This window comes from Acomys minous (genome assembly GCF_964271855.1).
Source record: "Acomys minous genome assembly, chromosome: 1".
In the NCBI taxonomy this organism is placed as follows: Eukaryota; Metazoa; Chordata; class Mammalia; order Rodentia; family Muridae; genus Acomys; species Acomys minous.
Window position 1 is genome coordinate 127,581,660 of NC_140483.1, and position 12,506 is coordinate 127,594,165.

The 12,506-nt window shown below is 39.2% G+C and overlaps 1 protein-coding gene across 1 annotated transcript in view; it reads right to left on the reverse strand.

The window, feature by feature from the left end:
• Positions 1 to 279: 279 nt before the first annotated feature.
• CPNE3 (copine 3) overlaps positions 280 to 12,506 on the reverse strand; it is a 52,622-nt gene continuing 40,395 nt past the window's right edge. Inside the window, exons 12-16 of the mRNA XM_084794093.1 lie at positions 10,863 to 10,917; positions 10,734 to 10,785; positions 6,773 to 6,906; positions 5,387 to 5,623; positions 280 to 3,712 (exon numbers count right to left, since the gene is read on the reverse strand). Of these exons, the coding sequence (XP_084650219.1) occupies positions 3,602 to 3,712; positions 5,387 to 5,623; positions 6,773 to 6,906; positions 10,734 to 10,785; positions 10,863 to 10,917 (589 nt within the window). The 3' untranslated portion in view covers positions 280 to 3,601. The remainder of the gene's footprint in view (positions 3,713 to 5,386; positions 5,624 to 6,772; positions 6,907 to 10,733; positions 10,786 to 10,862; positions 10,918 to 12,506) is intronic.

A 12,506-nucleotide genomic window follows, 5' to 3' on the forward strand; every position in this document is an offset into this window, starting at 1 on the left:
TGCTCTCTACCTTAGACCATTGAGCGAGAGCCTCTCACAGAACCTGGAGCTTGCCAGTTCTGAGCTAGGCTGGTAGCCAGCAAGCCCCAGCAAGGCCGTGTCTGCTGCCTCCATTGCGGAGGTTAAAGCCTGTGCAACCAACGCTTGGCTTTTTACATGGGTACAGGGGTATGAACTCTAGTCCTCACGTTTACATAGCAACGTGAGCTACCCCACCCCCCAGCTTCATTTCTTATAGGTAAGTTGTAGAGAAATAAAAACGAAAACAAAACAGCCACGTTACATCAAGAAGTAACTTTATTCAAAGGGAACTTGTCCTGAAGATATATTTAGCATAAATTCCTGAATTAGTAAGTTATGAGCATACTGTGACATATGACATCCACCACAACCGATCGCAACTTCCACCCAGCTGCTAGCTTATTTTACATCACCTTCATGAAAAATAGACTAGAAAGCACTCCAGAAGACAGCTCTCTAGGAAATGTAGGAAACGAAGAGGGCAACGCATGTCAAAATGCAGCATAAGCATCAATGAGGCCCTGGCTATGCTTTGGAAAAGCTGACCAAGCACTGTCTAAAGTGAACACTTGTAAATCCCTCAGAAGACTTAAAATTTTAAGTCTTTAAAAAAAAAATCAATCTTAAACACAATCTTTAAAGAAGATGAGGTGACTGGGCCCATTTGAGTACTATTTCTGAACAAATGCACGTGAGAAATCGTACACCTGTGTACAGCATGACCACATTCATACGTGGTTACAGAAGAATAAAGGTCAATTTGGTGATTTTTATTTTGGATGTATTTTGAGATTGAATGGCATTTGTTCAAATAATGGCACAACAGGGAAGATAAATATTTAGATACAAAACATAAAATAGTATGGAATGAACTGAGTGCTGAAACTAAGAACCTTATAACGAGAATCTAGAAGTTGGAAATGCTTTTATTGCAAACTGCAGAAAAGTATGCATTACTTTAATTTGCCAGAATCACAGCTCTTATGAATAATGACAAATCTATAAAACTTGACCAAGATAAGTAACTTAAAAAAATTATTTTAAAAGGAAACAATTCTGGTAAGCCAGAACATAAAAACTGCTAAGGACCAAACGGCAGAAACAAGATGGCTGCCAGATGAAGGGCCTGCAGTTCTGAGTGCCCTCTGGGGCTAAGCCCATCCAGCGAGCCCAGATTCAGAGACAAGAAGGCCTCTTCTACCACTTAACATACAGAGACTCTGTACGACATTTCCAACTTCTGAAACATCCTTAAACATATTTATGACATTTGTACTCTATGTGAAAAGGGGTTCTAATCATTGACAATTATAAAATCAAAATATCAAACAAATCTGGAGTATATCAAAGAGGCTCTTTGTAATGCAATACCAAATACTCAGCTGAGATCTAATTCTTTTGTAAAAAACAAGGAAGCATATCCACCTGGATGGTAGGCAAATACGCTTTCACCTTTAATAGATGGTCAAGTTGTATGTCTAACAGAAATTGTTACACAGATTTGTTCTCTCTCTCGTTCTCCCCCTTCCCCCTCCCTCTACCCTTTCTCCGTGTGTGTGTGTGTGTGTGTGTGTGTGTGTGTGTGTGTGTGTGTGTGTGCGCGCGTGCGCACTCAGGGATGACAGAAGAGAGCACCAGATCCCCTGAAACTGGAGCTGCCTGATATAGGTGCTGGGGACGAACAGATCCTCTGCAAGAGTAATACGTGCTCTTAACCCTGAGCCATCTCTCCAGGCCCCTAAAATAAATTTCATTCTGTTTACCTGCAATGTTTTGTGTGTACATCTATCTTAAATGCCTATAAAATTGGGGTTGCATAAAAATGTCTTGGGTGAAAGAACTAAAAGTGAAAATAAACTTAAGAAACCCTGCTACAGAGGTGCACTGCTTCAGGTTAACAGCACATATCCAGACGCCAGCTACCTATGTGAGAAGGAGACAACCACCCACGAGGCTGGGCAAACAAGACAAGGAGATCTCCTGAGCCAGACCCCATCAGTAAGCGCTTTCTGAGAAGCCTGCAGAGAACAAAGACTCAGGCAGTGGTGCAGGGACTCAGTAACACTGACAGGACCACTGAGAGGTACTGTGGGCATCCACTTAAGGATATGTGATGAGCACACAACTCTAAATGTTAAATTGTTAGTGATAATTGGCCACTACATAGATAGGAAAAGTATTTGACATTCAGATCATCAGGTAAATGTTACAGAATCTATTCTAAAAATGTGTGCTCACTAAGCACAAAGGGTAAAGTTAAGATAATTCATTCTTCAAAATAAGCCTATTAAGGCCACTTTATCGAATTGTAGCAGTTAGAAAAGGGGTTATATATGTTGGGGTTTTTTTTTTCCTTTTAAAAATGTTGTATCAGGTTTTATGCTTAATAGAATACATTCTGGACTTAGGAAATAGTACATTATTGAAATGAAAAATGGAACTGGTTAATAAATAACTAGAAATATAAGTTTAAAGAAAACAAAAATATTATTTGTAAAAGACAAGAAAAAAATCTAAATAAACCTATACAAATCAATGCAAAGGACCTTAGCTAAGAAAGAATGAAAATGACCTCTCCCAATTATGTCACTTGTTAGAAGAAATGGATTTCTCAATTATTTGCTTTTATTTGTTATTTTGAAACACTGTGCAACTGGCTGGCTTGGAACTCACTGTGTAGGTGGGGTGATTTGTAGCGACCTGCCTGCCTCCCAAGTGCCGGGATGATGTGCTGCCATGCCTGGCCAGCAATCATGATTTTTCATCTGAAATATTTGGTCCTCAAACCTTTAGTGAATAAAGCAACCCTAATCACTTAGTTACCTTATTCTGATCTAATCATGTACCCTCTGGGATGACCTATCATTTGTTCATCGACAGAAGCTTGAGTGTCTTGTTTACTCAGTAAGGCAAAGGTCGAACCTGACCATGGTGTACACAACAGTTCACAGTGAAAATAAACGATTTCAAAGGGCAAATAAAAATGTCTTTCCTCAAAGATCTTTCCACTGCTTGATTGTACAATTTAAAATCTAAGTAAGCCTACTGCTTTTCATAAAGACCCATATGAAAATAGTTTTGTATATGAAAGCATTGCAGCAAAGAAAGGAACAGAACACAAAGTCATAGGCACAAATTCAGCACTTTTAACTTAAGCAGCTCTCAGTCACAAACACAGACACTGGCTTGCAAAATATTTACTATAAACCAGATAGCAACATGCACACACATCATCCTGTAATTCATTTGCTTTACTGGCATCATTTAAAAATGGCGTTTTCATTATAGAAAGTAGACAACAAACCAACAAACTCCACTTTTCCCACATTAAATTCCATTCCAAATAACACTCTTTAATTTCTATAAATCACTAAGAATCGTTGAATTCATTGATTCATTTGTTCTGGTCCGCTTCAAAAAGTATAAAATGTATGCTTTAAACAGATATAATATGTACAAAACCCTGGGTTTATATCAGCAACGCTGGGGGTGAAAAGCACAGAAGGCAGACACATCATTCTGTGTAGGAAATGCCACTGCTCCATACAGCTTATGAATCCTGCGGTTGTACTGGCTCCTTCTATTTCACAGCTGGATTTTTGGGAGGAAGGAGTTTGTATGTGTTGAAGTAGCCCACCACCTGCTGGGGAATCTCTGCCAAGACACACTGAGCAAGTGCTTCTTTGGGAGCCTTAAGGAAAAACAAAATCATAGTCACTATTACCAACTGGACATCGGCTAGCTTGCTTAGGTGTTTCCTGTGTGTCTCATGTAACACAAGCTGGCCTTTTGCTCACTCTGCAGTTAAGTATGACCCTGAGCTACCATTCTCCTGCCTCTGCCTGCCCTGTGCTGGGATTGCAGGTGCGCACACACACACACAACCACCTTTGACTGATTATCTGCTGTTTGGTAATACTAGAGATAACTCAGCAGTCATTAGAATGCAGCAATTCCCAGTCCCTAGGCGTGTACCTTAGGAGCAGTCCGCATGATAAGAAAAAGGCAACCAATGTTACCTATGGCCTTCTATTTTTTAATTTATCTTTATCTTTTCTCCTTTTCTAAAAGTCAATGTGTTAAAAGCTTATTCAGTTTGTTCTTGAAGACTTTATGTTAGACACACAAAGGTTTATTAGTTATTCTCGTGACTACTACATGCAACGTAATATTATAAAATAATTTTTTAAAGTTCTGCATATCAGTCACCATTCTGAAAGGAGCATGTAACAATCTAATGGACAATGCTATATGAAACACAGTTTGAGATCACAGGAGTGACCTAAGTTTAAACAGAATTAATTCTGAATCCTTCTTTTCCCAAGCAACCTTCGTGTAATACTATCAGCCTTTATAAAAACACCAGAAACTTTTTAAAGTCTGTTCGTAAGTATCCCAGGCAACGGATGTACCATTGTTTTGCTAATCTTTTACCTGTGGAAGAACATCTGAGTTGTTTACAGCTCTTATCTATTATGCATAAAGCTGCTAAAACATTCACATATAGTTTTTTTTTTTAATGTGGATAGATAATGAAATTCTTCTCTGCCCTCTCAAAATAGTCCGCCTGGTCTATCTATTCTGGGGATTCCGAGTCAGCATGGAAACTGCCTCAAGTGTTCAAAAATCAACCAGAACTGAAAAGGAATGCATGCAACAACACAGGTGACTCTCAGAAGAATAATTCTACATGAAAGAAACAAAACAAGACAAAAACAGAAAACAAAGGCCAATCCTTTACTTCATGTACACTATGATTCCATTTATATAGAACCTTTTTTGTAAGTGGTGCCTCCCCTAGGCTGGTGGTCCTGGATTCGATAAGAAAGCAGGCTAAGCAAGTCGTGAGAGTAAGCCAGTAAGCAGCACCCCTCTGTGGTCCCTGCTTTGGTTAGTGCCTCCAGGTTCCTGCCTTGACTTCCCTGGATAACGGATTGTGGTAAGGAAGTGTAAGCAAAATAAAATCTCTTTCCCATGTTAGTACAGGCCAATGTCTTATCACAGCGAATACACCCATAGGACAGCACCCAAATTCATCCTCTCTGCTTCTTGACTATGGATGTACTGTGACAGCTGCCTTAAAGTCCTTCCTTCATGCTGTTCCCACCACAATGGACTACTAACCAAAGCAAACTTGTCTTTCCTCTAGTTGCCTTTGTCAGGTAATTTTTCATAGCCATGAGGAAAGCAATTAATACAAAAGTAAGAAAGGACTTAACATGTTCACAATATCATTTTAATAGTTTATCATACAATTACAGCAAAAGCACAAAAGATGTAAAAATGCCCAAACAAATCAGAACTCTCATGCAAAAGCAATAGCATCCACAAGATCTGTGTTTACGTCAGAAAGAACGGTACTCACATTCTGGAACTGTCTGAAAGGCACGAACTGAACAATATCTCTTATGGCCACCTCGCCTGAAGGGGAGCGAAGACTTCCACCATCACCATCTAGAAACTCCATGGCACTAAAGTCAGCTCCGCCAACTCCCACGATGATGATAGACATGGGCAGCTTGGCAGCACTGACGATAGCCTGTCTGGTTTCATCAAGGTCTGTGATCACGCCATCGGTGATGATCAAGAGAACGAAGTATTGCTGCCAAAAATAGAAAACACATCTACTGAGCAGGTCAAGGTTAAACAGCGAGAGGAATGGTCTAACGAGTCTGTCTCTCTCAACTCATTTTACTTACCGGCCTGTGTCTAGGATACCATCTGCATAAAATACTCTCTAATTCTTTGATGGCAGGCATCCACTCTTACAAAAACTGAACACTCATTAGAAGAGCAGCACACCACAGAATAGGTTGGAAAAATACACAGAAGACATCTTAATGTCATAGATAAACCTTTCAAACAGGTAGAGGAATAAACACTCATTAAACTGAACCCCTGAACTTCTCAGAGCTTGGAGCAGGGAGCAAATGGCAACTCCTTTCTCAACAGTGCTAAACCTTCTGAAGGAGGATTATCTGCCCAGCTATAGCACTTGCTTTAAAAAGTTTGTCTTCTTTGATGAAACTTTCCATAGTAGTAAAATGTCACATAAAGTTGTGATTTCATTTTCTTGGGACAGTTAAGCTTAAGACAACATTGAGATTTTTGAGAGTAACTTACAACTATGAGTGTGTTTTCTCCGACCCAGGTACTGTGCACTTTACATGAATTGTCTTGACAGTTAGGCTTAAGATAACATTGACATTTTTGAAAATAACTTACAAGTATGCATGTATTTTCTCTGACCCAGGTACTATGCACTTTACATGAATTGTCTTGTTTAACTTTTTCAACACGTGGACAAAGGGGGCTCCCCACAATGCTTGTCCTTACAGTTTTGGAGATTTGGTACCCAACATCTGACTAGTAATGGTCAGCGAGTTCAAACCTCTGTAGTGTAAGTGACACAACACCAGCAACTGATAAAAGTATTCAAAGACCTTCACGTGAAGTATCTTTCCTAAAAGTTAAGTAATAGCCTTTGTTCCTTTGGTTGGTCTTTTAAAAACATTTTTTTGGTAGAATCTAAGTAAATTACTTGCAAAGCCAGAAAAATATTTGTAAAACCAAGCACTATTTTGCTTTAGTGATAATTAATTGTAACAGATACTGCTCCCAAACCAATACTGAATACATCATCATTTCTTGCTCTTGATGTAGTATCTTGACAAATTTGATAAACAACAGTATGGCAACCGGGAGGAAGTACCAACCCTGTCCTTCCCGCTTTTGAGCCTAGAGCACTTACAGAAGCTGTCTGCTGTTGTGTGGCTGCAGCTGCAAACCTGGCCACATGGTTTATAATTGGAGAAAAATTAGTTGGTCCATACAGTTTTATTTGAGGAAGACAGGTCCGGTAAGCCTCTATAATGCCTTGGATTCCTATATTAAAAAAAAAAAAGGAGTATTAAAAATCCTCTAATATTATTTGTTAACTGACAGTAATGGAAACACAGTTATATACATAATGGGTCTGGTGAATAATGCCTATTATTCCAGCTCTGGGGAGTCTGGGGTAGAAGTATTGAATCAATTTAACTATAGTGAGTCCACGTCACAAACACAGAACAAAAGAAAAAAAAAAGATACAACACAAACAACAAAACCAAAACGAAAATCAAGCAAGGCTTTGACTAAGGAAAAGTTCCACATTCATAAGTTCTTCATGGCTAAGCTTCATTATAAAAAGCTACAACACAGTCTCGCCGAACCGAAAGCATGTATTCTCCTCTCAGATAGGACTGCTATATTTATGCCTAATTTTAATGTGTTTTTGCTGGGAAAAGTGCAGCACTTACAACTGATGAGCAGAAAGAAAAAAATTACTGCTGAGAGGAACGCTTATTTGCACATATTCTATAAAGTTCTATAAAAATGTATGGTAATAAAACTGATTCAGTCTTATTAATTAGATGATATAATAAGGGGCAAGCAAGGTATAGTGGACAGTATTAATTCTAAATATTCGATCATAGGCTGTTTCCTGCATTTTGCCATAGAAACTGAAAACTAGCCTCAGGCCTCCCAGTCTAATTAATTAATAGCAAGTTGGACAGGCTAAGTAATTTGGACAGCTGGGTGTAGAGTTAGATCCAACACTCAGAAAACTAAGGTAGGAAGATTCCAAGTTTATAGCCCAGGCTTATGGCAAGACCCTATTTTATAAAAAAACAAATTAAAAAGAAATATGAAGCTGGGTGTGGTGTCGCACATCTGTAATCCTAGCAACTCAGGGAGGCAGAGGCAGAGGCAGAGGCAGAGGCAGAGGCAGAGGCAGGCAGATCTCTGTGAGTTCAAGGCCAGCCTGGTCTACAAGAGTCCAGGACAGCCAAGGCTACACAGAGAGACCCTATCTGGAAAAAACAAAGGAAGGAAGGGAGGGAGGGAGGAAGGAAGGAAGGAAGGAAAGAAGGAAGGAAGAAAGGAAAATAGTTGTGATCTAATTACAAGTCAAATGAGTAAGGAACAAATGTGCCACTGTAAGTCACATAGGTGTAGAGACATTTCTGTTAGAACATCACAGCTTGGTGAGTGGGCTAGTATCCTTGGTGAAAAGCACTGTCTACAAATGAGTATCCTCGTTAAATGTGTTGATTCTGTCCTCTGACAGCACAGGATGCAGGCAAATGTTCTGAAACCACAGAAATTATTCTATGGTGCTTTTTAAGAAAGTTTATTTTCTTACATTAGTGTATTTTAAATTTTTATTTATTTAATGTGTGATGTGTATGTGTGGTACACACAAGTGTGTGTATAGTTATGCACACTTGTGCATGCCACACAGAGAGCAGAACAGGTCAGCAGGTGACCATCGCTGCTCACCATCTTTTACCTGACTGTAGGATCTTATAATTTTGGTCAGCCTAGCTAGCCAATGAATTCTCAAGCTCTACCTGTCTCTGCTCGCCAATGGAGTTGCAGGGATATGCAGTCCATGCCTAGCTTTTTAGATGGTGGTGGCGACTTAAACTCTGGTACTCATGTTTGTATAGCAAGTGTTCTTACTCACTGATTTATCTCCCTAGCCCTGCGAAAAACCTTGTTTCTCGGTTTAAATCAACAAGGACAAGAAGGGAACACCAATTTTCTCCTCTTAAACTTTAAGAGTTCCAAGGGACTCCTTTGGTCTTTTTGGTCATACTAAACTCAGAAACAAGTAGTCTGAGCAACCTGTGAGAACAATCCACACAGAGATGTGATTTTACATGTATAAACTGATACTCTAACTAGGAGTTGGTCTAGCAGTAATAGCAGTAATAGTAACCGTGACTAGCAGCATCATTAACTGCGATGAAACACACTGTAGAAAAGCTGAGCATGTAACTTCAGCAACAACAGTTGCGGTGGTCTGAGTAAGAACGACCCCCTAGGTCACCAGGGCGTCACATTATCTGAAAGGATTAGGAGGTATAGTTTTGTGGGAAGAAGTGTCACTGGAGGTGGGCTTTGAGGTTCCAGAAACTCATGCCCAGCCCAGAGTTTCCCTCTTCCTCCTGCTTGTAGATCCCTATGTAGAACTCTCAGCTACTCTCTCTTTCTGTTACCTTTGTATTCAGATGTAGAAACTCTCAGCCACCACGACCACCTATGTGCCACTACGCTCCTCACCATGAGGATACTGGACTAAACCTCTGACACTATATGCAAGCCCCAATTAAATGCTTTCTAAGAGTTGCTGGGCTCATGATGTCTCTTTCACATCATTAGAGCACTGATGAAGATGAAGTATTTTCTCAGTTTGTATTATTATGCTTGCTCTGCTCTCTGAAGGTCCTAACAATCTAATCTCTCCCAAATATAGTCTACAGCTACTCACCTAAAACTGAATTATACTGAAAACCTTCCTAGCATTAAAGCAACAAGTGAAGCGTTATACCTAGGCAACTAGGCTCAATGATGTCTTTTTAAAAAGGGAACTTAACTTTGGTATCTTAAAATAAGGCTTTAGTTTTTCTATGTAGGATTTCTTGATCTACAAACAAACTGATTGTTTTTCTAGTCTATAAACCAAAAGTGAAACGGCTATGTGTTTGATGAACAGACCAAGGATGGGTTCACACTACTTATAAAGTAATAAACTTCTAAAATGAGTTGTCAGATAATATGTCATCTATTTTCCAAAAACAATTCCAATTTCAGGTAAGGACCAAATATATTACTTATTTCATTTTTAACAAGAAATGTCTTTATGTACTTTATTATAAAAAATTTATAAACAAAATATCAGATACCAAAATTAACACATTAACACACACACACACACACACACACACACACACACACACACACACACACTAACCTTAAAGAAAAATTCAATTATAGATATCCAGAAATAAAAGGGGTCACAATCATGCACCAAAAGTGTCTCAATGGAATACTGACTTACTTAGAACAAAGAAGAAAAAAGCCCCCAGAAGAATAATCACCCTGTGATTATTTCCAAAGAGAAGGAAGGAAGACCTTTCCTTCTAGAAGCTATGCACTTTGTGGAGTCTAAAGGGAATCCTTTGCAGGATATCAACTTAGGAACCTAGAATTCTAAATTAACACCTCCAACTCACACTCACCTTTCTTCCCCAAAACATTCGGTCTTACATAACTCAGTAGGAGCCTTGGCAGTATAGGTTGCTTGTTTAATGTGGTTTTTCAAAAAAATTATTTTTAATGAGGAAGCACTTGTTCGTTTGAAATGTAAAGTAAAAAACTGAAAGGAAATACAAAGGCCGGTTGCCTGCTGTCTACAAAGATGTGCTGGGAGCTCAGCTCTCTGTTCCAGTCTCATCCTGTCCACTGAGAGAATACCACGCAAGCAGCAAGAAGTGTGAAGAGTGACACTTTATCTGAGAAGAACCACTATTTCTCTGAAAGCTCGCTCGGAAGTCTCTGATACTGAACTACTCATTTTATGGGGGGTTTATTTATAGTCAATTTGCATGTGAAAACACCTTCACTTTTATGATGACTTTTACTGATCTATTCCTAAGATGGTAAAATGTTTTGTTCTACTTAGATTCGTAAGGTAGAAGGATTTACTTTTCATCATAATATTGATTCACCCCGTAATTATCTTTACCACCGTAGTCACCAAGCTGTGGTGATTTTTGTATTATACACAACAGTAAGTTAAATGTGTCTCAAACTGGTGTTTAGAAATGAAATGTAGTTCTACCGAACAAGAAAAAGACAAGGGTGAGCGAGGCTCTACTTACCATTACAATAGGGGTTCGAGGGGTTAAAGTTCATTGGAAATTCATGAGACACCTGTTAAAAGAAAAAAGGGCTGCTGAGGCCTGTTTGCTAGTCCAGAATAAAGCTTTTAAAAGGAGCTTTCCTTTTACCTGCCACTGAGGAGGCACCTGAGCTCCAAAGCCAAAAGCTGGAAACATCTTATCACTAAAAAAAAAAAAAAAAGAAAGATAACAAGTCAACCAACTTTTGCTTAAAAAAAAAAAGCTGTTTATATTTATTTAAATAAAAATAGTATGTGTTTACATTTTAAAAACGCAAAGTCATAGAAAATTACAAACAAAAACGTACCTAGCACTCCCTAAACTACACGCCAATGCTAACACTGGAAAAACTCCCATCTTAAATGTTTTCTGTGCATTAAAAGGGGAAATAATGTCCACAGATGTGTGTGTGCGCGCTACCTGTGTGCCACTCCCCTGTGTCTACGCCTATCAAAAGCCAGAGGAGGATGCACAGTATCTCCTCTATCACTTTCCCTGTTAATGCCTTGAAAGACGGTGTTGCTGAAGGGACAGAAAGCGGCAACTCCAGTGATCTGCCTATCTTTGCTCCCTCGCAGTAGCCACATCTGGCTTCTTAGATGAATGTAAGGATTTGGACTCAGGTCCTCACGCTTCCACAGCAGGAGATTTTACCCACTGATCCATCTCCTTATAGCCCTAAATGTACCTTTTATAAAAATAAAATTTGTAGGGCGAGAGATGGACGGCTCAGTGGTTAAGAGGACGCCTTGTTTTGGCAGAGGACCTGGGTTTAATTCCCAGCACGAATCTTGAGGCTAGAACGATCTGCAAATCAAGTTCCAAGAGATCTAATGCCTTTTCTGATTTCTACAGGTTCCTGAATACACGTGCTGCACATACATCATACATACACTAATGCACACATACATACATTAAATGAAGACATAAAATTTGTCCCGTAACCTACTACTTTGTATTTAAACCTTGTGCATTATTTCCCTGAACAAATATGAGCAAGCTCCACCCCACACACCAAAAAAGAAAACCTTTATTTTCTTTTTCAAGAAGCAAGACTGTTTGGCAAGTAAAACCTAGCCTGAAATAATAAAGTTACTCATAGCATTTACTTATGTCACTTGATGTGAATATTCACATATTTGACCATAGAAACATTGTGCAAAGTCATATATTATAAAAATCTGAAGTTTCTCCAAGAAAACATGTTCACCTGGAGCCTGTGGCTTATGAACACAGAGTGTGGACCTAGGTGTGTAACACTCGGTCCTGAGTTGTTCAGGGTGTGGCTGTCCTCCCAGAGCCAATGAATGGCCAACACAACTGGATGCACTGTTTTCTACGGGAACAGTCTCTAGGCTCACTCTTATTTACTACGTTTATTTATTTACATGCTTGTGGCAATACATATGTGGAGAACAGAGGAAAACTCAGGTTGTCAGGTATGGCAGCAGACACAACCACCTCATTCATCCTGTATTAATTCCTAATATTTGGGGCTTATTTTCCATTAAAGATTGAACCCACGTGATATTAGAAATTTTGTTCTAGTCTGTCTGTAACGTTATTCAGAAACGTTCACATATTTTCTTTGTAAATTCTTTTATTAACACCCAAAGGGAACACCAGTCTCTTCTAATACTGACTACAGGCTCATAGGGCCGTATGAAGCTATTTTGTGGGTGCTGGAGATCTGAGTTCAGACTCTCTTACTTTCACAGAAAGCGCTCTTCCCTGCTATACCCCCTTTCATGG